At 39.3% G+C, this 25,852-nt stretch overlaps 1 protein-coding gene across 1 annotated transcript; it reads right to left on the bottom strand.

Annotated features, from left to right (window-relative positions):
• Positions 1-4,711: 4,711 nt before the first annotated feature.
• Positions 4,712-24,861, bottom strand: EXOSC7 (exosome component 7). The gene is made up of 8 exons (XM_032681076.1): positions 24,745-24,861; positions 23,921-24,022; positions 23,182-23,276; positions 18,291-18,456; positions 13,800-13,870; positions 9,050-9,173; positions 7,945-8,100; positions 4,712-4,851 (listed from the first exon to the last, which is right to left on the bottom strand). The coding sequence occupies exons 1-8, from the start codon at positions 24,799-24,801 to the stop codon at positions 4,747-4,749; spliced, it is 876 nt and encodes a 291-aa protein (XP_032536967.1). The 5' UTR covers positions 24,802-24,861; the 3' UTR covers positions 4,712-4,746.
• Between the last annotated feature and the right edge of the window lie 991 nt (positions 24,862-25,852).

Below are 25,852 nucleotides of genomic sequence, written 5' to 3' on the forward strand. Positions count from 1 at the left end.
GTAGGTTCGCTGAGCAGGCTGCACAAAACTGCCTGTCACAGCATCAGTTCAAGTGAAGTCACCATTGTCATTATTTTAGGACTGGCAAGCAGATGGCATTTCTGTCAGCTTATGCTCTTACTGCACATTGTTCCCACCTTTGAGCAACTGGTTTGCTTTCATATCGCTGTGGGTGCTGAATTAAGGGTTGTAAGGGAATTTCAACTTCAGCCTCATTAATTGCTTTATTTTTTTAAGTTAGAGAAAAGTTTGCATGATCAGACAGCAGGAAGAAAGCAATCCATGCCCTTGAAAAGCCTCATCAGGTTAACGTTGGTTAACCTGGAGGGAAAGAAGAAAGGTAGGACTAAATCATGACTTTTCAATCCATACGTTTCCAACTGTGGAAATACCAAAACTTACCATTTGCCAAAACAAAGAGAGAACATGTAGTGGGAGAGCTCCTCTGGAAGAGGGGTCCTGCAGGCTGGTGGCTCCAAGTACCTCCAACATCTGAGCACAACTGGCTTGGCTGTAGTCCCTGCCCTGCTGGCTGAGTGGAGAAGGGTCTCTGCACATCAGAAAGGGGTTGAGATTTCATTTCCTCTTATTCCTCTGAAGGTACATGCTACAGGCCTGCAGCAACTATGATGATATCAGTCTAAATGAGGGAGATCATCTCATCAACAAATGGTGGGACTTGAAAACTCAGGCGTGCCTGTGCTGCTGATCTTACCCAAATCTTGAGAACAGGATAGCAACAGAGATGTTCACAGAGCTCATAAGATAAGCCACAGCTTTATTAAAAAGTGTTCTAACCGATGAAATTGAGGTTGAAACCATCACCAGGGAGTCATTAACAGTATGTTTGAGATTCTAATGTTGTTTTGCAGGAACAGCAAAAACGTCCTTGTTACTGGATAGCTGGAAATGCAGCTTATCCAAGGAAAAACCAAGGCACTGCAGTTTCTCTGTGGGGAGGCATGTACCAAAGTGCCCTGCTGCAGCCGAGCAGTATCACTGGGAGTCTGGGACCTCACAAAGGAAAAGAAGCCTCTGTGAGGCACAGCTAACAGGAGCAGCCACATTTTGCCTTAGAAGGAAAAGCTGCCTCACATGGGCAGGGAGTGCAATCACACAGGAGTGCACTAGGAGACAAGGGATTGGGGAGCAGGGAGGAATAACAGAGGCTGACGGCTGAAGAGATTCAGTATCATTTGCAGACCTGCTCTTGCACTTTGCTCAAGTGTGTTAAAGGAAAGGAGGCTCTGGGGTAAGGACTGGAGCACTCAGGTCTCATCAGTCACAGCTTTGCTTCTTCTGCTTTCTGGGTCTCAGTGGCTGCTGACCACAGGCAAAGTAAACCAGGGCCACAGCAGGGCTGGAGAACATCGCACTGATGAGGAGGGCAGTGGCACTTGCTGAACTTCAAAAGAAAAGCTGGAGGCAGTCCTAGCAGAAGGGTGAATTTCAGTTAATTCCTATTTAGAAAGAAAATGCAGAAACACCCTAGTATTTATGTCAAATCAGGATGCCAAATCCCTCAAAGAGAGATCTCCACACTCCGGTCTCGCAGAAACTGCGAGCAAGCTCTGGTTCACACCAACTTGTCTTTACAACAGGCTGTGATGAAGCAAGCTTTCATATAAAGCCTGCCTGCACGTGGCATAGCCTCACTCCTCCCCATTGCCTCCACCTCTGCCCACAGGGCAGAACAAGCTCCCCTCTCCTCTCCAAACCACACAACTGCAATTTTGAACTGTAGTTGCAAAATGCTGGCTGACAGACAGGATTCCTGGGCTTGGTAAATCTGCCAGGTCCACTGACCTACAGGCTAGCCCTCTCCTGCTCCAAGGAGACTGTCCCTGTGAAGCAGGTAAATTTGAAGTGTGTGCTTTTTAGGCAACATGAGTAAAAGCCTAGCAGGAGCTGATAAGACTCCTCACCTCTAGTACACAGCTTTCAGCCTCTCAACACTCCCAGCAGAAGCAATTAATTTCTGGGACAAACAGAGAGCTATCCCTCTCCACAGATGTTTCCTCTTAGTTCTACTGGACTCGAGTCAATGAAAACGTGGCAGTATCTGCACAGCAACACATGGAACTTTCCATCAGCCCAGACGGGAACAGGAGCATTCTCAGCTGAAGGCTCTACTAAAAATCTGCAATAGAAGGGAGGGGTTAAAGGGAACTAAGAAAATAGAAATGGGCAGCATAGCCCTTAGCATGCCTGAGAACCACAGTCTCAAAGATTTCTTGGCAGATATTGTATCAACTGGAAGAGCTGTAGGACCTTTTACCCCTGTCAGAGCTTTGTTTATCCATTTGGGACATGAGCTGGTAGCAGCAAACCTCCAGGGGCAGCTGAGACCAACTAGCAGCTGTATTATACTTTTGGCTGGGCTCGCTCATTATTTATATCTCAGGGTTTGAAGCAGACCCAGTCTGAGCTGGGGTCACACTCCACCCCACTGCTTTTCCATGGTAATTGATGGGAAGCAGTGAGTACAGAAGGAATAGGACCCCTTGAGAGCCCCAATGCATTCTGTGCCTGCCTACCCAGCTACAGAAGACCTGGGGGAGGACATGCACACTTAGGGGAGGTGCTGTAGATGCTTTCACCATGTTAATTTACAGTGTTGCTCTGAGGAAGTGCTTGGTACCAAATATTTTATGACCAAGGTAGCCATTTTTTTATACACAGCTGTTCCACAGGTTCCCTTGGGCTGGCATCAAACACAGATGCTGAGGTACCAAGAATTTTCTTTCTAGGTATCTTGAGCACATAGGTATCCTGAATCTCAGATGGCTAAATATTTGCTATCCTTAGTAAGAAGTTGAGAGGGAATGCACATATATTCACCTCCACAGAGGGGTCAGTTAACACGCTTGAAACACAGTAATGTTTCTCCCACCACCACCTCCAGCTCTCAGAAAATTAAATTTAAAACTAAGAGGATGTGGAGAGGGGACATCTAAATGATGTAACTTGCAAAATGCTTGGAGATCCTTCAGCTGGAAGGATCTATGAAGAAATACACTATTAATACCATGTTACAAAATTCATCCTGAGCATCACTCGGGGCAGCCTTTTGGTATCCAACCACAAATAAAACAAGCAACAGCTGTTCAGAGAATGGCTGAGGTTCAGGACTTGCAGTCTCATTTAGATTAACCATTTTCTGAAACATTAAACAACACATGATCAAACAAAAACTGCCTGTGGTAAGTCTCAGGTACTTTAAATGTTTTTTCTCCCTTCAGTTTTCTTTCATATTTTTACAAGTAGCTTTGCATGGCAAGGAATGATGGCAGTTACTGTAAAGCTGATCTTGGGTTAGTGTTTGCCTCACACAGAATAACTCTACTGAAGTGATTAAAGACTACGTATACTGATTGTCACTTCTTGGCTCTATTAGTATGTAGCACCATCAAACCTACCTAACCTACTACTTAAAGTACTGAAAAAATACACACTCTTCAACTCTTCGAAATACAATCTTGGGCAAATTTTGTGGGACAGTTTCTTTTTTTTTTTAACCTGCCTGCTTGTTATAGTAGTGGTTACACATATCTGCACAATACACAGTAGTATTGCAGTTACCTTGAGCAATTATGTGAGTGAGCTCTAGGAAAAAGGCTGAAGAGATCTGGGGACCTTAAGCACTCCATATATTTTAACGTGATCATGATTATTAGTAATATGTTCTGTCCTGTATCTACAGCTCTCTTTCAGCAAATGCCTTCCCCTTTTCCCCACCAAACATGTTACAGTCAAGAGAACATTCTTAATCTCATATAATAAAATTTAAACAGGAAATTCAGAAAACGTTGCTCCTGGATTATTGTAGTAACTTCTGCCATAATGTTTGTTCAAAACGATCCTTCTAATACATGCAGCTGAAATATCAACTTCTTAAAAACCAGCTTCTTCCTTTGATGTTTTCCGTCTGTTGTCTCTTCCTATCCTGCCAAATAAACAGCTCTTACTCTTTGCTGGGGCAACCAATTGATGTAGGGAGGGAATCCACTGCTTTCAACACCTGGTGATACAATTTGTCAGCATGCCTTACCTGCCACCTTCTGACTTTCCCTATGAAGGATCATTACTGACAGACACTATGCTTTTCCAGCTGAATTGTCTAACTCTTAAAAATTAACTCATTTTCCCTTCTACCTTAGCCATGCCCCTTCTCCTTAGCCACTGTGAAAAGCTGTGGCTATGCTGCTATTGCACCTGTTGGCAAAAGGGATAGGTAGAGCTCTAGTGAGCAAAGAAATCTTGGTTTAAAATACAAACTGGAAATGTGGAAACATGCTTTATTTATAGTAAAATCTAACCACATTTTAGTCGAAGAATAGTTGGATAATTTGAAGGAAGACTTCCACCAAGTGCTGCTCTCATTAGTGCTGCACAGCCTCAAGAACACTCTAGAACACAGCATCTGGTCTACAGAAGTGGAAGGCGTGCTAACAGAATTAAGTGGAACCTACACCAGTCACTCTTGAAAATAGATTCAAGCACTTCCCAGGCAATGGCACCAATTGTTGCTGGTGCACTTCCCAGGTGCGAACAGTGACCCGTATGAAAAGCATCTGATTTTCTCATCCGCACTTAACGGTAGCTTTCTTTATGCTTAGGAAAATTTTAAAAGCCTCTTAGCCAGAATGAGAACTGTACTGGGAAAAAAAAAATAACCTTTTCTTATACACAAACACACAAGATAGCACAATTAATTAAAAACAGTTTTGAACATTTAATAAAATCTCATCCTAGAAATCCAACTTTTGGCCGTGACGTCCCCAAACTCTCTTCTTCATCCAAAATCTTCTGAAGGGCTATGTGCAGTGACTTGCCTACTCTTTGTCCTGTCTGCAATGCAAAGAAAGCAAAACAAATCTGAGACATATGCTTATTAACAGGAGACAACTCTTACGGAACACTTCCTTTTGACAAATATTTTCCCTCTGATGATTCATATACACCAGCTGGTATCACCAAAATACGCTTTTAATTAAGAAAAATAATGGTGGTGGAAGTTTCATTTTAATTTGATTAAGTTTTGGAAAAATGCACACATAAATGCAGTGCTCTCATTCATCAGAGAAGCATTCCATGATCATTAATAGCAGATCTGTGCACCACTGGATCATCCAGGAATACAAATTAAATTCACATCAGGCACAAGCACACACTCAAATTAGTCAGCACATAAATACAGCATAAAGCAATATTCTAGCTGCCAGAGGACAAGAGACACCTGACCAGCAAAACAGCCTATTAATAGAAAATTCAGTGAACTCTTCTGAAGGTGCTCAGAATCAGCAGAGTGAATTTAGACTAGCTCAACATCGTGTCCTATGGCCTGAGAAGCCCCAAATGCAGCACACTGGCTGCATCACCAAATCAGTCTGTGGGCAAATCTTTCATATGATGTGCAATTCTGCACTGTCCAAGGCCCTAAAAGGGGTTAACACAATGTCTTCTTTACAAAAGGAAACTCCAGCAGTGGAAAGCCACCAGGATTAGCTCTGACACCAGCCTCTACTCTTCCCCCACACACAACTGTACTGTGGAAGCTACAGGGCAAGGAAACATTGGGCAATGCTGAAATAAAGATCTTAAGGCAACGGTGCCCATTAAGCTTTCCCAGGGTTTCTCTAAATGATCTGAAATACAGACTCCATACGGAGATGAAGAGAGCCCAGCTATCTGTAAAGAGCCAAAGGCAGATTATATTAAACTGAGTTTATTTGCTCCTGATCTCTGCAATAAAGCCTAGGCCTGCCATACAGCTGACACAAAGCTCTCTTTCACCTGTTGGTGACAATTACTGGAACCATGGGAGCACAAACCTTAAAATGAGGTACATTTCTAATTGAAGATCCAGGTGAGAGAACACGGCCCATGGTACCAAAGGAAATTTGGGAAGAGCTTTGATGCAGCAGGGTAGCTGTCAATCCTAGATACTATGAGTCATGCTAAATAAAGGGGGGCACAGACAAGAACTGTCCCAACAGCTCTGCACAGGGACAAAGATCACTGCAGCAGTCTGGAGTCCCAAGGAGTGATACACTTTCTGCATTCTACTCCTCAAATATAGGACAACGTCACTCGCACCAGGTCAAAGTGAATGGGAACTGTGCAGAACTTTGGTATTGACACAAGACTATTGCTTTCTTAATGCTGCTCGCTTCTCTAATGGATCAGATCATAAACTTAGGAAAGAAAAGCCTAATGCTGGCAGCTTCCCAAAACTTTCCCACGAAACTCCCTTACTAAGAGATATGCCCTAGAACGTCTGTTTTCTACAAGGCAGGGAAAGCTGACACTCTGACCTGCAGCCAAATCATTATGGAATGGAGGTGTCAAACATGGGTTATGCATCTTTTCCAGTGGATATTCCCAGGTCTTTTTGTTTTTCTTGGTATCCTAATGAGGGTGTTGAGTTTAGGGCAGGGCCAAACAGATAAACTCTGACTTTCCAGAAAACATACTGGGTTTTTTTTGATCAGCTTTATCTCTCACTCTTTCAAACTCTTCAACATTCAAGAGGGAAGACTTTTTCCAAAGCAAGTGAAAGATGGCACAAGTGATCAGCTTAAGCTTGTAACTTCCTGCACCAACAAGTAGCGACAAGTTCACTAATGTTCTTCGCAGAATAGGATGGTTTGAAGATTTCCCACAGTTATCTTCCATATGCACCTCTGACCAGTGTTCAGAAGGGCATGACAGAACTTCAGGCACAGCCTTTGGGGGTAGGGTATAAAATGGAACTGCAGAAGTTCATTTCCTATTTAGGGCTCAACGTAGAGTGAAATTGGTGATCAAAACAGAGGCTCCATCAAAGCCTGGTGCAGGGAATTTGCACTAAGGTCAGCTTCTTTATGAACCTGTATCTGACTTAAGCACCAACCTCTCTAGCAGCCCTAGACCCAAAACTTCAAGTTTTCTATGACATTTAGTTAGCATCAGACACAAAACCATCGAGGAAGACACATCAGATGCCCACAGGAAGTTAGGTTTCTTTAGGATGCCAGGTTAGAGATAACACCTCTCTATCCAGATAAGGGAGAAAGTGACATCTCTGAACACAAATGAAATCCCCACTGGTACCATCAAAATTAGCACTCTTTATTGACACAGTCAAATGCCACATATACTCAAGCATGTAATTCCCACTTGAGACCAACTGTTGTCAAACTTGGCTCCAACTTCTGCATTCCTCACTACAGCCGGGCTGAAATTAGTCCTGTATCTCTTGGAAACAGAGTCAGCTTGAAGTATCTAATTTTTATTCTTACTTCCAAGCTCAAAACCCATTTCTGTCTCACGCTCAAGGCCAAACTCAGGCATGAGAATTTACACTGCAGAACATTTAAGAAGAGCCTGAAGAAAGGTTTAAAATGGAATTCTTACATGGATGTGGACAATATCCAGAGACTAGTATTTTTATGAAGTAAGGGCAGATCAGAAACCCAATAAAGAACCAAAGAAAAACAACAGTAAAAAGAGAAGAGTAAGTTTATAATAAAACAAATGAGTTGTGCTAGAAGAGAACACCGTGCACTAGCAATTCAAAAACACCTTCTCTATGTTTATAGGGACTTTACCATGTTAGGAGTTTTGCTATTTCAATTTTTAAGAGAAACTATAAAAGAGGGAACATGTTCTTTAAAAATACTCTCAAAGTTTATCAGCTTAAGCTTTACTGCCTTACAGCTGTGAAGTACTTGCCTGAAACATATGTGAGTATCATGCATTTCAGGCATCTAGAAGTTTTAGATAACATCCATTCACATTAGAATTTGTTTCAAAGAAACTGTGACCTTTACAAAGTCCCTTGTGCACCTAATCAAAGCTCCAAGATTTCTGCTATAAAAGTCCTTACTGCAGCTTTCCATATACCCAAGTTCCAATTCATCCAGTATCATCCAAGACAGTCAACTGCTCAAAACTCCTTACCTCCATCATTTCAAAAATACTCTCAGGATCCAGGCTACCTTTCCCCACTTTCTTCATAGAAGTGAGGGCACCTTTACTGGTCACAGAAATAAGCAGGCTTGCCAAAGAACAGGCTTCTTCCTGAAGGGTAGCGTCCACCACATGCCTATATCCAATCTGTAAGTTAGTTATAAAATGATGCATCAGTTTGCAGTTTTCTAAGGGCTTCCATTAAGAAGTTAACCTGTGAGTGGCAGCTTTGTTAGTTACCTCAGTCTCCCATCCTAATATCATGTGGCCTTTTTAAGTGGTCTGAGACTGACTTGATAGCACAGTATTTAAACAACCTCTGACCCCAAATGGTGTACGTTACACAACAGAGGTGAGATAAACACGTCACTATTTCATACTGTTTTTCTCTCTACCATCCTTTCATCTATATGAAACTCCCTATTCCTCTTTCCCCCCTCAACTCCAAGCATGGACTTTGCTACCCTCTAGGTGAAAATTACAAATCCTGAGACTCAGGTGAGCCCTCACTTCAGCAATGGCCTCTGCTATTTATGCAACTTGCTTAAAAGAAATGCCACATAAACTTTCAGGTAACTAAGCAAATCACTAACACTTGCAATAGAACTTGAAGCATCCATAAAATCAACTGTGTTGGCTGTGTGCTATATATGGAAAACCTGTTTGAAAGGGAAGGCACAATACTGCACCCATGGAGTTCTGTCCCCAGCAACAAATACTCATCATGTAATTCCAGGCAGATGACACAACTTTTGCACCTCACAACAATGGCCACTTGTTCTAACACACTGAAGTATCTGCTGCTATGGATGTTAAGCAAGGAGTAGATAAAAAACAGTAAACAATTCCTCTGAATGCAAGAAGATGCATTTTAAGAGCACATCAAGTAGAAACCTACAAGTCAGAGATGCAAAAAAACCCCTTATTCAGTAGAAGTTCTTCTTAATTAGCAGGCAAAAGACAAACAAATATCTACATAGTGGACACTGACCATTTCTGTAACACAATTTTTATCTCTAGGGAAATAATAAATGGCAGGTGAAACTAATAGAAACTGAAGTTTCTAGGTAGAGGGTCAGAAATTCGTCATGCTTACTTTGCTTAGCGTGACAATACAGGGCACTTCCTCTACATTAAGTCGAATACAATCATAAGGGTCATCAGACAGCTCAATCTCTTTGGTGCCTTCTTCATCCTCCAGAACACGCACTTTGGGTATTCTGTGGAAACAAAATGTGCAAAACCATTGCCAGAGCAGATAACAAAAAAAGCTGCTATACAGTCACAACTCCATGAAGTGCTTTTTCTTCTAAATGAGGCAAAATGTTTAGAAAAAAACTCCAGAATGTGATCAAAGTATTAACAACTCACTCCCCAAGACTAGGAAGAAAACATTGTAAGTTTGAAGACATTTAGGATAAGATCATCATATTTACATCATTCAAACCATTAGAATTTGAGTTGTTTTTTACACTATTATATGGGGAGAGATTCTTTTGGAATTTGCACAAATCAGTTCTGAACAATTCTTTGTACTTCTGCTGGATGTACAGGAGAGAAATTCCCAATAATGAATCCTTTCGTACAGTGGCTCTCAACTTTGCAAACAACAGTAAAGTTGACAGAATTAGAGTAATTACACTGCTTGGCAAAGCTGTGATATCAGTAGCAAATACAAGTAGTAAAGCCCTTCAGGAAAGAGCAACACTAATTAAGGGAGACTTGGAGTAAAGAGAAAGACGACATCAGTAAAATCCTTTCTCTTTAGCAAGATGGGAAGATTGGCAGGATATTCTCATTCTTTAAGAAGCCAGAAGACTCTACTGTTCTAAGGACAGATATACAAGGGATATATAAAATATAAGGACAGAGCAGGAATAAAAACCCAGGCAGAAATCCAAGAAATGCTTTCTTCTCAGTAGCGAATGACGAACTCTCTCACAAATGAACTAAGACAGGCTCCTTATCAGTGGCAAATATATTGTATTTCTGATAGACATTTAATGGGAATTTCATGGGATGACTTAAGGCACTTTTCTTAGCATAATGAATAAAATAATTTAAAACAATTTAGTAGAAGATGGTACCTCAAGCTGCCAAGAACATCAGCATCTTATATACCCTCATTTATCCAGGTGCCTATTAGGATGGAGTACTGACTGAGAGACTTTGCATTACAGGCCAGTAAAACCCCCACACAGTTCCCATATTACCTTTTTTTTCTTTTCCACACATTTGCACTTGAAACCAAAATATTTCAAGATGTCCCCTGACAGTTAACTTCAGTAACCACAATCTGGTTTTATATTAGTACTTTTACAGTAGCACTGTGTTTATAACTAGACTCTGGAGGTTACATTCTTTTATGCCGTCTGTGAGAAACCTCTTCTTTTGAAGGAGGAGGAGATAGGGACTGATTTAATTAACATTTCCCCCACCAATACAAAGTGACTTTTTATCGTTCCCTGGAAGAGTATGTTAGTTATTTGTGGTTAAAAGTCCTAGTGGCAAGTACTTCACAGCAGCTAACCCTGCTCCAGTGACAACAAATTCCCTACAAGCACAGTGGCCTGGACCAAGCCAAAACTAAGACTTTGAGTAAGCAGAACAATTGTGAAGTGTACTTTTTCCTGAAACAAAACTCCAAATGCTTTCCAACCCATTAGAAATGTCTCAAAGCCTATTTTCAAGTTTAAAATATTCCATTAAAAATTGACGGAATAAAGTCACAAGGTGACTGATCCTCAAGCTACACAGGACAATGGACAACACTGGAAAACAGCCTAGTCAAGAAGTTTATGTGCCAAAGCAGTGTTAAAAAACAAAGAAAGATTTCAGGAAAATCTGTGAGATTAAGCAGTTTTTAATTCCATTCTAAAACAGCCATGAAACCAGAGCAGTGTTTGGTCTGCACGAAAAAGTTGCCAGAATTAATACCTGAAAAATGCCTGCAAGGAGCTTTTTTGGCCAAGCACGGATGAAAGAGGTGTAAATTAGAACTATTGCAAAGGCAAAAAGATCAGACACAAGAATCAGTGTTGCATAAAAAAGGGGGTATATGGACACAAAAACTAGGAAAAGTGAATGTAGCACAAAGTATTTCCAGAACACTGGAGATTTCCTCTCCCAGCTTGTGAATATTTGTCTTAAGAATTAGCTGTACATGTTTATTTTGCAACTTTCATTTTTCTATTTTGATTCCTGTAACTAATCAGGGCAGAAATCTGTACAGCAAGACTCAGTCAAGTAACAAACAACGCTCTTTCCTATGTGCTGCAGACCCAGATTTCACAACTGCAAAACCAGTTCCACCCTTGCAAGCAGGCATCAGTTCTGCCTCTACCATGCTGTTCAGCAAAAAAACCTTGATATTGGCAAAGCTGTTGTGTTATAAACTCTTTAGTTTTTGTAACTTGCCTAGTTTCTGCAGCCTCTGTGGCAAGTAGACACATTTCACAGAACCAAGTTTAATGTCCTGACACAGTAGCTAATATTGTATATTTGGCAATATCTACTTCCATCATGAATAAATCCATCCTTAAACACCTTGAAGACAGGGGTAAGAAGTAAGTTTGATGCCTGCTATCTTTTGCACATGATCTTCATATAGTTTTTAGAACATGATGAATAATACAAACTTGCAAGGAGTAAATGTTCCCCCTAAAACAGTCATACTGCCATTATTCCATGCCTGAAGGGGATATAATGAGTCACGTCAGGCATTCAAAGGATTTAAATCCTGCCAGTCTTGCGTAAAATTCCTTAAATCATGATTTTGGATTTACTTAGCTCTAAAGAAAAATGTGTCCATAGCTATTATAGAAATGCTTAGAGCAAGATTTTCAAGATGAAGCTGAAGTTTTCAAATGCCTATCTGAATATCTAAAATTTTGTAGCTTCCAAGAAAAACAGCAGCTTGAGCTCTCTACTCTTTGTTTCAAGGTTGCAGTCAAGGCTGGCAAAGATCTGGAAACACTTCTAACAAAAACCTGGTTGTAAACAAAGTAGGAAAAGCAAGTAAGACTCAAAGAGGGACACAAGTCAAGCAAAGTTCAGAACACTTAATCTGAAGCAATTTTCAAACTGACATCTTGTCTTGTTTGGACAATAAGATTTTATGGAGAATGGGAAGCTATTCTTAAACAGCCTTGTGTCAATCCAAAGAAAACTTAGTAGCTACCAAGAGAAAGTGAGAGAAATAGTGAAGGAGGACAACAGGTTTTCACTTTGAATTTCACCTCTTGACTTTCTGATCTTGTATGAGATTAGATGTATGGCTCAACTCAGTAAGACAAGGTTTTCACAGGTAAAAAATCAACAGGTTCTCCATTATGTCATACTGTACCACATTTTGATACAATACCCAACTTTAACAAGACTCTGGATGTTTTCCATAGACTACAGATTATATAAAGGACACAAGCTGTCAGAAAAATCAAAATAAAGCAAAATCATTAGAATAATTACACCCTCCATATTGCCCATGTTCCCAAAGCAACATTTTCTTCTACTTGCTTATTTAATTCATTACTTTTTATATGATCATCTCTGTTTACTCTGGTTAAAATAAGAAAAAAGACCCAGTTATCTTATAAATAAAGCATGTGCCTTGGATCTGCAAAACAACTTACATGGTAGTAACTGTTTTAACTATAAAACTTTTGCATCCAGGCAGAAACACAGCACTTCTTCCCTTTAGAGTACTGCCAACTCCTTTGTGAGCCATTATATTTGTGACAGTATTTCTTAATGTTATAAAAACAATCTACTGTTAAAAGTTACTGTTGAGAATTTGATTAACATGGGAAATTTCTCAGCAATATATACAAGTTCTAGTCTCAGATGGATTCTTCCCTCATCCCCTTTTAAAGTGTTTATAACCTGATATACTGCCTGTCTTCACAAGCGTATTTTCCTCTTCTTTTTGCACATACTTTTCCAGATCTAGTGTATTGATTTCCTGATAAATAAGCCAGAACTACACTAGTGGCTTTAGCAGATCTCTAATTTAATGCTGAAGAACAATTTGAAATCCACTTTTAAAACATTTATGCTTGTAAGAGTCTAACTTTTGCACCTCTTCCCGCTATTGTTGCCACCTAAGTTTTTTGGCAAAGCCATTCACTAGCTTTTTTTCTCAAGGGTGCTACAAAACTCTGTACTCCCTTCCACCTACAGATAAAGAAGATAAAAACAATAGAAAAAATACAAGTGAAACTTACCATTAAAAACCACACAGAGGATTTCCATTATTCATTCTACTAGATTTTGTTTTTCCATTCTTTGAATTAAAATGCATGGGTCAAAGTTCTTTTAAAGACACATCATTTCCCCCTCCCCACAGTTTCTCACTACCATTATTTTCTTTCTAGTTTTGAAAAGAACTCTAGACTAAAAATTAATGAGAACGAAATCAGAAGAGAAAAATCAAGGCTAGTTATAAATCACTAGTCACATTGACAGAGGGCTTCTTAATCAAGAGCATCACAATCAGTAAGTACTTCTTCAAACCCACAAGGCATCAACACAAAGTCCTCCAACTACCTGCAACAAAATCTCATAGTCAAGACAATTTTTTCTGGATCGGGCTACAGAACAGAAGTTATATTGTGAACCTGACTGTGCATACAATCACAATGCAATACGACACTTAATTATTAGAAACTGAACTAAATATTAGTTCATATGACTTGCATGAAAATGGACTGCCTTGTATCTGAATGCAAGCTGCTTTGGGTATTTCTTATTTAAATAACTAAGCATTAAAAATGCTTTGCTCACAGAGAGTACTTCTCTTCCATTTCCCATGCCACTTTCACTCACATGAAATGAGATTTGTGCTTTACCTTGTGTTAAAGAGAGCTGCCTTCACTGCGATAGAGATTGCATCAAAGATGTTCCCACCACATTCCAATAACTGAGGAGGAAAAGAAGAATCTCTTTAAAAGAAAATTGGACTAGTGCCTTTAAATGAAGTCTTTATTTTATTTAAACCTACTTGAAAAGGAAGAAAATTAATAACCAGAACAGGTTTTTGAAAAACAAAGTTGTCTTTAAAGCCCATCCATGAAAAGAAACAGATAGGAAATTAAGATTTCGGCTAACTGTATTACACATGCAAAATAGAAGAGTTAATATACTCCGTAATAAAATTAATGATAAAATTTAATAATAGAACCTGAAATGAAACCACCTCTGTTCTTAATCTTCTTGTGCTAAGGCTCTGAACTAGACTATGACCAGAATTCTCTTTATAAACCCATCACATTCATTCTTTAATATTAAATCAAACCAGTCAATTTTTTATACTTTATTTCAAAGAGGAGCCTTTTTAAAATATCAACCGGACAAAACCAACTGGGAGAATTGCTTTTAAAGAAGCAATGCAAATTGTCACTGAGAACACAGTATGAAAAGGTAGTTACAGAAGTTATAGTTATGAAGGCACACTATGATTTATTCTTCTTAAGGAAAAGAGTCATCATCAGGTTTGTCTTGTAGCTGAAAATGATCCAAGGAAATCCTGATGTCAAAGTCTAATTCAAACGTCAGTGTTATCAAACAAGTGAAGAGTGTCGAGGGAGTCTAGCTTAGCTTCTTCCCATGAAGATCAGGAGAACAACAGTCAAAGAGAACAGCAGCACTGCATACTAGGCAAAAAGGCAGGGCTCCCAAAACCACAATACCTTCTATAGGCTGCCAGACAACTCCACAGCTTATTGTTAGTTCTCTGACAAGCTCTGCTCTCAGCTGCTAGTACTGTTCTGTGAGAACACACACACACAAAGGCACACACACAGAGTAAGCATTTGAAACTACTTCGGCAAGAACATATGGATGCTACTCCATGACATCCATCTCTGCTGTATGATGAGAGCAAAACAAGTTTTGCAACACTGATTGCATTGATTGTTCTTCAAAATCTATTTAAAAATGAGATAAACTCCCGCACTGGGACTAAATCATAAATCAGATATTCTGTAAAGACAGTTTCTTTATGAAGACAGACTGAATAGTGTAAAAAGAATGACAAAAAGTTGGAATAGAAAGCTAAATACAAAGGTGATTAGATTATTTCTTCGCAAACAGCTGGTGGATACAGAGAGGTTAACTTGCCACTTTCAGTCATTATTGGATTTTACTGGATAACACAATAAGCCCCACAATATCTTTGTTATTAAAACACAATAATGGCATATGTCTGCACTGTTGCTAGGCTTGCGCTCAGGCTGCTATTCTAAAACCTTATCTGTACTACACTGGTGCCTACAGGCTAGGAACACAATCTGTAACAAGCATGATGCCAGAATTCCTCCACACAGAACTGAACACTTTTCTCAGCTGAAGCACCTTGTACTGAGATCTCCCCTGCTATTTATTTATTTATTTATTTATTTATTTATTTATTTATTGATAGAAATAAGAAAGTCTGCGCAACTGCGAGTTATGGGAAGCAAAGGATTCTTTAGAAAGGACTGCTTTTAATTAACTGATGTACAAATAAAAAAGTCATTGGCAAAAACAGATAAAACGTTGTAGACCTTGCCTTATTCAAAGAAGCTTTTCTTCCAAAAGGACAGATACCTAACTTCTTTTTTTATCAAACTTGGGAGGAATAGAAAACGTGAAGAAATCACGAGAGGTGCTCAGTAGTGAACTGCTAAAATTTCAACAGAACCTACTGCACCCCTTCCCCCCAACACACCATCTACTGAGTAGGGAATGACAAGAGATTGCACACTTTGATTCTCCTTGCTCAGCATGGCAGACTGCTGGGCCAAATTATGTGGAGAAGGCTATACATATATCAAAAACATACTCAAAAATGCCAAAATCTTATTTCTGACATCAATGGCTTAGAAAGGGAAATAAATCAAGGGAAACAGAGAGAGAGTGAGAACAAGCTTACGGTTTTGTGATACTGTTCTCCACATTCACGAGCTACTATTTGGAAGTGGAATGCCTTACATTATTAAGAAAGAATGCATCTATTTTGAAAGGTCAAGGTACATATTCTTGACCTTTGTCACATATCTCAATTTGGCCATATTTCTGCTTCTTTGTGGTGTGTATGATTGAAATTATTTTCTTTCCAGTCTAACTGTACACAATTATTGCAAGTCTCAAGTACACTGACCACTAGAAAATATTTGAGAGATGATTTTAATCGATAAGCTGCATGACTTAGCAAAACACACCGTTTTCTCTTTTGAGGTTGCATATGTCAATCAAATATGCTTCAATTAAAGTGCACATGGCTAAACTGCATAGCGTGAAACTTCCAGGTTCATAAAATTTTTGGGAGGTTTTTGTCTTTCAGAACAAGACACTTCCAAACAAGTACCTTCCCATCTGACCACAAAGTACCAGTATTTTCAGGCTTACGACAGATTTAAGGCTTATTTTCCCTCTAGCTTTGTGCAACACAAACACCAACGTAAACAATTTCCAGGAACTCTGAAGGAAAATACCACCCAAAACACTCTCTATGAGCATTGTTATTAAAGTTAGAATCTGTCTCCCTCAAACACTGAATAATATGACTTGCAGCTTATACTAGCACAAGTATTATACTCCCACCATGTACTATTGAAGTAAGACTCTACAGGAACGATTCAGCAGGAGCAGCTTTAGCAAAATCTGTAGGTATGAAGCATCAACATTAAGTATATACTAAGACATGTGATACACATCTTCCATTTAGAAAAGGAAATATTACAATGACCTCAAAAGTGAGAACATACAGACACCTGAGGTGGAAAAAGAATGGGGGTGAGGCAGGCAACAGAATAAGAGACTAATGTTAATAGTGTCTTCTTCTAAATGTACCAGCAGCTCTTCAATGGCTCACACAAAAAATCCCTGCAGAATATAACATTAAAAAGACTCATCAAGTTCAGTCATAATTATGAACCTACAACAGATTGTTTACTGGCATTGTAAAAAAACCTAAATGTAAAATTCCTCACATAACACAGGTCCTGATGTTCATAATTCTGATACAGCCAGTAGCATGAAAATACCAAGGCTGTTTTTCTCTGTAGTTGTGGACAACCAAAAAATCTGTCCAGGAGGAATCAAACAATAACCAATTATACCTCATGCAGAAGCTATACAGAACCAATTCTGCACTAGTCACCTTTATGCAAGTCTTTGTTTATGCTGTGTTTATGCAATGTTAAGCAGTACATTGCTTAAATAAGCACAGCATTTAATATTCTGTACCTCTGGTTATAATTACCCAGTAACTAAAGTCCCCAGTGTGATTTCTCAGAACTAACACTTCATTCTCTATTAAACTATGCCAAGCTCCAATAAGCTGGTGACTTGGGCTGTTAAAGCCCTCAGCAGTGGCACACACTCAGTCGCTCTGTAAGCAGACTGTCGCAGTATGTACCATATCTACCATAATTAGGCTAATGGTACTGCTTTTTAAACACCTAATGAACTAATTTTCACATTTATTTAGGTCTTAGTCTAAATGTTCCTGTTTAACAAAATCCTGTATTTAATTTTCCTGGCCATACAGCTTAATGTTTTGCAAATCATTTATAACACATACTAATGGATTCCTGTGAGTAAGGTCCCTCAACACATTTTCATTTCCAAATTTGACAAAGAGAAACTCAATTTTGGACCAATAAGAATTGGGAATAATGCTCAGGAGAGCCTGACTTGCAGCCTTCTGTTAAAATTCCTGTGGCTGAGTGGTTTAAAAATGGCATAGTTTGGAAATCAAGCTGCTACATGCATGAGATTTGTATGCATAAAATTCAGTTTCCATTTTTTAATGGGAACAAATATTCAGTTTATCTTCTACATTCAATACATGTATACAACTTCCATCAAAAAGTGCCTAGGCCAAATGTAACTTTTGCCAGAAAAGTTTCTATTTTACGTTACTGAACTAGTACTGATAATAGTGCAAAGAAGCAGACAGGATGGACAGTTACCTTAGGGCTAACATATGTAATACTACTTTACATTCAACAGAACAATACATTTGCTGTTGCAACTAGCCTGGGAGAAAAGTTTAGCCTTCTTTAGTGGCAACCTCCTTGCTAGTATAAGATCACTGATTTTCATCTGAGACAGATTTGGAGTATTCAGTGTTTTATTAGCTCTGCAGTGGAGCATCAGCAACAAGAAGAGTAGGAAAAGAGCAAGCTGGAAACGGTGATTAACTATTGCAGGTAGATTCCCAAGAAAATGGCCATTTGTTTTGTGAAACATTATATCACATTATGAGAAGCTTTTTTTATAAGAAAATACACAAGGTTATGCTAAGTCAGTCTCCGCCTTAAATCTTGAATCTTAGTTTTCATTTCCTTACTTACCAATACATCAACATAGAGAACCCAGCAGTGCTCTCTGGGATTAATACAAAGGGATTTCAAGTCTAGGCTGTTCTCACAGCTAAATACTCTGTAGAGTGTATTCGCTATATCTGTGCCAAGTTCTTCTCCTCCCCGGCCTTCCAATTCAGGGGTAGCGTTTGAAGAACTAGATAAAGAAAGAAAAAATACTTTCACTTCTGTGGCAGCCAATACCCAAAGAACATTTCTTAAATATAGAGCATTAAAAATATCTAAGGATTTATTTGTACAAGAATAAGCATCCTATTTGAAAAGAAAGTATTTCCATTTTGCATAAGAGAATGTCCTGATGCAGATAATATACCGACATTTTGTTACAAATACTGATACCAACTAAATTCCACCACTATTTTCAGTTCCCAAGTTGCAATGCTAAAGTTGGTGAATTCTTTCAGGGATTATTTCTTAAGCACTGTCATCTTCTATCACCTCAACCCTTTAGAAAAACAAAAAAGTGAGAGAAATCTGTGCTAAGTTCAGAACAGCTAACAAGACAGTCTGGTGAGAGTTGAATGTTAAATTATTAAGCAGATGGCTAAGAAGATGTGATTATATGACAAGTAGAATACACATTTCTTTTAAAGTAACATGACTGCCTGACCTTAATTGGTAATTTCTTTACTGAAGGGTACTGTATGCTGTCAAGCCCCTTACAGAAAGCAGCTCATTATTCTCAGCAACTGCAGCTTATGGAGAGCTGCAACTAAAGAACATATTTTCCAGAGGAGGTCTGACAAAAGTCTTTGGTCTTCACTTCCCTGATTCCAACATAACTAACTTTATTTATGAGTAGTTATACAAGAAAGTCCTTGGGTACTGATGCCTTGTACACAGCTAAGAACAAATTTCTAACAATAAAATAGGCCTACAAAAAAAAACCACCAAAAACCCCCACACCGACCCAAACCAACCAATCAAAAAAACCCCCAAACAACAAACCCCAAACCAAACAAAAAATGCCTCTCCTCCAAAGCACAATAAAATAGAGCAGAATTGTCTAGAGATGCATATACTGCAAAGTAGTGAACAAAGATTCTGAATCCAACCTCTGGTTTATAGAGAGAAGAGTATTCTCAAGCAGTGGATCCGTAGCAGCATTGCAAATGTTGTTTTAAAATAAATCAGTCACACCTCTCCCAAATTAATTTCTCATTGCAGAATACAGGAAAGAAAGCGGCTCCATAGAAGCAGTTTCGGTATGTTCCAAATCTGTAATAGTAAAGCCTTGTATTTTCCTGGCTGGGTACTTCCCAGTGCCAATTTCTCCTGCATGTTCTGTGTTTATATGATGATGCAAAACTTCAGCTCTTCTAACAGGCACACCAGGAGTACAAAAATACAGCAGAAAACTAAGCCTTGGAATATAATCCCTTCATCTTAAAAAAAACAACAACTAAAGAGTCACATTATCAAGGTATGACTTAAATCATCAAGTGAACTGTATCAACAATACTGCAGAACCTATAAGCTTATATATAATTACCTACTATTACTCTTACCTACAAGAATTACCTAATTCTCCCAACTTGTTTTGCACTTTATGAAAACTCAGAATACCAGGAAGAGCTACTGGATTTTATAGAAGTTATCTGCTGCCATTATAAAGAGATAGCACTATACATGCTTAAAAAACAAGGAAAAGCATTACTGCCAATGAAGCACTGACCTAGGCTTCCAAACTACATTTGCCACACAAATAAGCAGTGCAAATACGACACACGATATTATTCATGGTCGCATTAATATTAGACACCAATTTTATAAAATAAGATCATATCTGAGTGTAACTTAGTGCTGAGTCAGGTCTTCAGGTTGTATTAAACAAGCCCTTATCCATGGAAGCAGCTTTTATGCAAGTTAACTAGATCATTCTGTTTAAACCTTTCCGTTTGAAGCATAGTTATGCAAGCATTATGATCCCTATGATAAGCTGAAAAGAATTATACAAACTTCAATCTATGCCTCATTATTATTTCTAAATACAAAGTTTTATCAAATGTTGTATTTTTTGATTGTAAGTGGACACTTTCTTTGACGGTGAGTAGCAAGAACATAACACTCAATTGGAATATCATGTTTCACTGCATCTTAACTCCATTATTATTTTAACACTTCAGTTCCTTGCAATCAAAGTAAAATAAAGAAGTAAGGTTAGCAGGGTACTATTATAATAACTATATGGTACATACTGCCACCTAATGCCTACAGATTATTACAGTAATATAGTGGGCAAACATTGAAAAGGGATTGTCTAACCCACTAGAAAGAGAAAATGCAAAAAAACTTGGTTTATGGAGCATAGAAAGAACCTAGCAGTGGCACAGAGCTTTTACTCCCAAACAAAATGTAACTTTCAAGACTATCATTTTAGTGTTACATTGCCTAACAATCAAGATTCCTCCTAAAGCACAATGATGCTTCTGCCACAGATTTCTGCTCAATTTCAAAACTCTTGCTGTTAGCAGAAGAACCTTTCTCTCACAGTAGTTAAGCACTTTACACCTGTTGCTCAGGCCATTAATATACTGTAATCTACAGATGGACACACTTGAACAAATATCTTCCTAATTCCACCAACAGAATCAAATGCATTCAAGGAATTCAGATGTCTGCTTTTCTTTTTGTTGTTATTTCTTACAGTTTGAAAACGGTAACTCAGAACAGCCCCAAAACTCAAACGTGAGAAAAGCAGACAGCAGTCTTCAACAGCAATGGCCAGGATGAATGTCCTCTCCAGCAATGATGGGCAGTAAGGATATCACAGAGGACACGGACTTGATCTATGGTAATTAATTTCCAGGCTCACAAATCAGTGCCCAAAATATCATCCCTTCCAGAGATGCGCATTAAAGTCTATCTCAAAATGTGACCAAATGTGCTTCTCAGATTTTAGGTAAAGGACTCAGAGTAGAAAAAAGAGAATTCTGGGGCAGAGAAATATCTAATCCAGCAAGTGATTATTTTAATCAGGAAAGGAAACCATGAAAGTTTTGGGAAATAAGCAATTTAAGATAGTAATCACTGCACTCTGAGTTTTTATTATTAGTTTCAACAACATAAAAGCCAAGTAGAACACAGAAGAACTTCACCGGGAGATGCAGGGTATCGGACTATGTGCAGTTACTACCACCCAGTGGCAGCCTGCAAAAGCATCAGAGTACTGATCATTTCCCTTTACAGAGAACAAGCTGCCTCCACTTCACATTTTCTCTTTTGGATCTTTCTGGAGGCTAGAGGACACTTTTCCCTGTGCACAAGCATGTGAGAAGTTAATACACTTCTCTAAAGTTTCGGCTTTTGGTCTATGTTGTCACAGAAATTAACAATTCCCTATTTCTAGAACTGACAAAATCCATCTTGCACAATATTGCTGCACATCTCCCATCTTATGAAGCAGAGATTAACAGTTAGAAAATACAACCTAACGTTAATCTAATGAATTGGAGTTTTTCTAACATTTATTTACATATGCAAGAAGTGTCACAGAATTGCCACATGTGCACAGTCCACTTGTTTAAGCACGAAAACGTTCCTGCTGCCATTGGACTTCCTTCATATAGAAACCATCGGAAAAAAACCTCCATGTACTACTTAGGATATTTCAAGCATGCGTTTCATAAAGCAGTCAAGCTCAGATCCCCTGTAATAGCAGGACCACATCCAAGATCATCTTCCCACCTTGTATTTTTTGAATAGTAATTGTAGACAAACTACTAATTCGTAGGTGAGTCCTTTCCTCTACAATGCACAAGGTTTCCACAGTTAACTAGTACCTTGTGAGGTACAGAGGCAGTCTTAGATAAGGCTGCATAATGTGACACACAAATGGTAAGGCAGATACAGCCAGTTAGGTTAGCAAGATTACCAGATACACATTTACTTAGTAGTTCTCACACCTTAGCTTTACCAATGGTATATTGGTTTAATGTCAGAGTAGCAACATTTTTTGTTTATAATAAAAATAAAAAGAAATGTCACATGCAAAACAGCTAACTTGACAGTGTCAAGGCTCTAATGAGAGTTTCCCAAAACACATTACTTCATAAAGGGCGGTTTTAGGAAGTCTGCACGACATGGATATCGTAGTTGCAGACCACAGACAGTCTAGAAAAACACTGAGATGTCACTACGCTATCTCAGAGCAACCCGAAAGTAAGAGTTCTCAGTTTTCTTCTAGCTTCCTTCATAATTCAAGCAGTATGAAGACTGTAAGGATAAACAATAGTGCACTTGTAGCAAAAAGCAAGGAATATGGTTAAAACAAATACCATTTCAGTTAATGAAGCACAGATTCTCTGATAAATGCATAACTAAATTTTCTAATTAGCTTTTGCATCTGAAGTTCACACTGGAGATTTTCCTTTTTTTAAACAAACGAATTTGAACAAAACACAGTTCAAACTTTTTCCACTGCTTTATCAGACAAAGCAAGCAAACCTTTAAGTACAGTTGAAGAACAGTAAATTCTTTTCTTCTGGAATACTTACTTTTTTTGAAAGAGATTTTCCCTATTCTGTCATTGTAAAAACAACAGCTGACACTGTAGTCATGAAGTCATGTTAAATGCATGTGTCACTGAACCATGACTCTTTCCCAGCTGCAGGGATGTCATGCAGTTTGGGATTGCTTTCATTCTTTAAATCCCATTGATTTGCTTATTTTGGGTCTGCAAAATCATCATAAAGTTTCTGAACATTCACTGCTATAGGAACAGTAAAATAACTTTTTCTCTTACTCAGACTCTTACCGGAGGTTAGTGGAACGAAGGTATAAACTTCTGAAGAATGGCAAGATCTGATTAGTCATTTATTCCAAATATTAGATCTATTTCATTCTTTTCTGATATACTAACCAGTCAACAAAGAATTCCAGGTATCCTTCATTGGGTTTCTCTAACTTTGGTGTCCCCATTTCAGCTTTTATGCCTACCAAGACATCAGTGTCTCCCTGTTAAAACAAAAACACATCACACAACTGAAATTATAGTTACACAACTATTTGTTTAATTTAAATGTCTACAGTAAGCTGACATTTCTACCTTTCAGTTATCTGATTGTTCTATCAGAGTGAACTTAAAATAACATTAAATTTCTTAAAGAAGGAAAGGCTTTAGAAGGACAATATTAAGCTTAAGAAGATTATTCAGATAATTACCATACATATTAGCTTTCTCTAGGTTAAAAAGACACTCTTAATATCCAAGACTACTTCTGTCATTTTGGTTCTGGAAACATCTCTTACTGCAGAACCACTATAATACTGCACATGCCAAAAGTAATTTCACTTCACTCTGAAGTAGTAGAATTATTTTTTCCCAGGGATTAGGCACAGTAGTGATTGCAGTTTTCGAGATAAAATGTTAGATCAACTCAAACTAAAGGCTGTCCAGGTACTTCATGGTAAATCCAGCCCTGTTTGATTTTTTTTCATCATCATGATAATAGTTAAGCCAGCCAAAAAGCATTATATATGTTGTAATTATTTCCTTAACCATAGTTTCAGTTACTGCTATGCACACACACAAATAACCTCAGTCACATAAACTAGAAACTTCATTAGCGAGGCACACGGTCCCTAAGAAATTTACCTACCAGCTTTACTCTTGCAGATCCGCTTGTGTTTGATACAACATCTGTTTCTACTTCTGCACATCTGTAGTCTTCACAGCCACGACCATCCACACGAAGATCCTCCTAAGTATGACATCAATATATTGTGCTTAAGGGAATCAGTAGTGAAAACGCAAAAAAAAAAATAAAATATATATATATATATATATATCTGTGACTTGAAACTTCCCTTCTGCTATACCAAACACAGCAGTAAAAACAATATGAAAGCATCAGCTCATAGTTTCATCACGGGCTTTTACTTAAGACTACATCAGGCCTTTCCTGGGATGCGCAAGTTCTGTACTTTTATAGCAGTAATTAGGACCAGGCAGAAAAAAATAACCCACTGGGCTTCCAAATGTTTTCATCTGTATTTCAAAAACGGGTACCGTGCATCCTCTGATACTATACACTCGCCTCCACAGAAATAGGTTGTTTTTCAGCAAAATTCGGTAAAAATACAGTCTTTGTATCACCGGCGTTTCTCCCCCCACATCCTTCACTCTTCCTCCTTGGTCCACTCACGTTCCTTTGCTACGTGGCAGGCTAAAACTCCATGAAACGGCAAAAACTTGAGAAAGAGCCAGGGAAGATGTGGAAAGAGCAAAGAAAGAGAGGTAAAGGGGGCCAGAAGTGAAAGAAAACAAATCCACGTTCTGCTCTCAGCCAGCTTCCCGTTGTGATGCTCAGAGTGCTCGGATGATTACTACCCCAGAGATTCGCGTCCAGAGACCACGATGGAGGGCTCCCTGCCTCCCTCCTCCCCAGCCTACCCTGTAACTCGCCCCCTCCCGCTCCGGTACCTGCACGCCGTGCACGATGTAGAGCTTCTCCGCCTCGCTCAGCACCACGGACGCCATTCCTGCCGCCGCCTCCGGACCGCGGCTGCGCAGTGCCCCTCCTGCCTCCCTTCCTGCCTCCCTTCCTGCCTCCCTTCCGCCCGGGAAGGGAATAGCCGGGAAAGCTGCCGGCTATCCAGCTGCTGTCCTGCTCTCCCGCCCAGCCGGCACCGGCACCGGCACCGGCACGTCACATTGGGTTGGAAGGGACCTCTGGAGATCACCCAGTCCCAACCCCCCTGCCAAGGCAGGGTCACCTCGAGCAGGTGACACGGGAACGCGTCCAGGTGGGTTTGGAATGTCCTCCCTGGTCAGCCTGTTCCAGTGCTCTGCCACTCTCAATGGAAAGAAGTTCTTCCTCATGTTGATGTGAAACTTGTGTTTTAGTTTATGGCCATTGCTCCTCGTCCCCTCCAAGAAAGCGAACCCTCATGCTACTCGCTGCCCTCTGCCAAAAGCTCCTGAAGGAAGCTGTGGAAATGCCCAAGTGCTCGGGAAGGTATAGCGTGCTGATAAATTTCGCATTTCCTCATTTTCCTTGTAGAGTTTTCACCTCGGAAGGGTCCGAGCAAGGTGTGGTGTGCAGGGAAGGTTGGTGCAGGAGCAGGAAAGAAACCAGATGCTCTCAGTTAGGAGAGTGCAGTTGGTCCTGTGCCAGATATCTCTGGGAAAGTGGTGTGGGAAATGTAATTAAAAACTCACATTATATATTAAAACAGTAATGAAGGGTTGGGGTTTTTTGGACAGCCTTAATTGAAAGCCTCATAATAGTCATTACTGTAAGTTTCACACCTTTTTGCACAGCTCCTGTGTACAATTTTGAGAGTATTTTACAGGTTGCCATATGACTTCATGCTGATGTTTGCTTGGATGAGAATGACCCATGGCTTCCAAGTACTACACATCACACTGCCACAGTCTATCCAGCTCTCCACAACTCCCTGTTCAGTCAAGTGTACAGAGTATTCCTGGCTGTGCCTACTTGAGCAGGCAGAATGATGCAGTAGAAACAAACCTCAAGAGCGAGGGATGTTTTGGAGATTTTAGCTTGGGTTAGCTCTGATCAGGTCCC

The sequence above is a fragment of the Chiroxiphia lanceolata genome, chromosome 1 (assembly GCF_009829145.1).
Source record: "Chiroxiphia lanceolata isolate bChiLan1 chromosome 1, bChiLan1.pri, whole genome shotgun sequence".
Classification (NCBI taxonomy): domain Eukaryota; kingdom Metazoa; phylum Chordata; class Aves; order Passeriformes; family Pipridae; genus Chiroxiphia; species Chiroxiphia lanceolata.

Bases quoted from the DNA above. Each gene is read 5' to 3' on its own strand.
- EXOSC7 (XM_032681076.1), bottom strand. From the start codon at position 24,801: ATGGCGTCCGTGGTGCTGAGCGAGGCGGAGAAGCTCTACATCGTGCAC. The intron at 18,457-23,181 runs GTTAGTATATCA...TTCTTTATCTAG, and splicing joins CTGGAATTCTTTGTTGACTG to TTCTTCAAACGCTACCCCTG. The intron at 4,852-7,944 runs GTAAGGAGTTTT...TTTGCATTGCAG, and splicing joins GTATTTTTGAAATGATGGAG to ACAGGACAAAGAGTAGGCAA.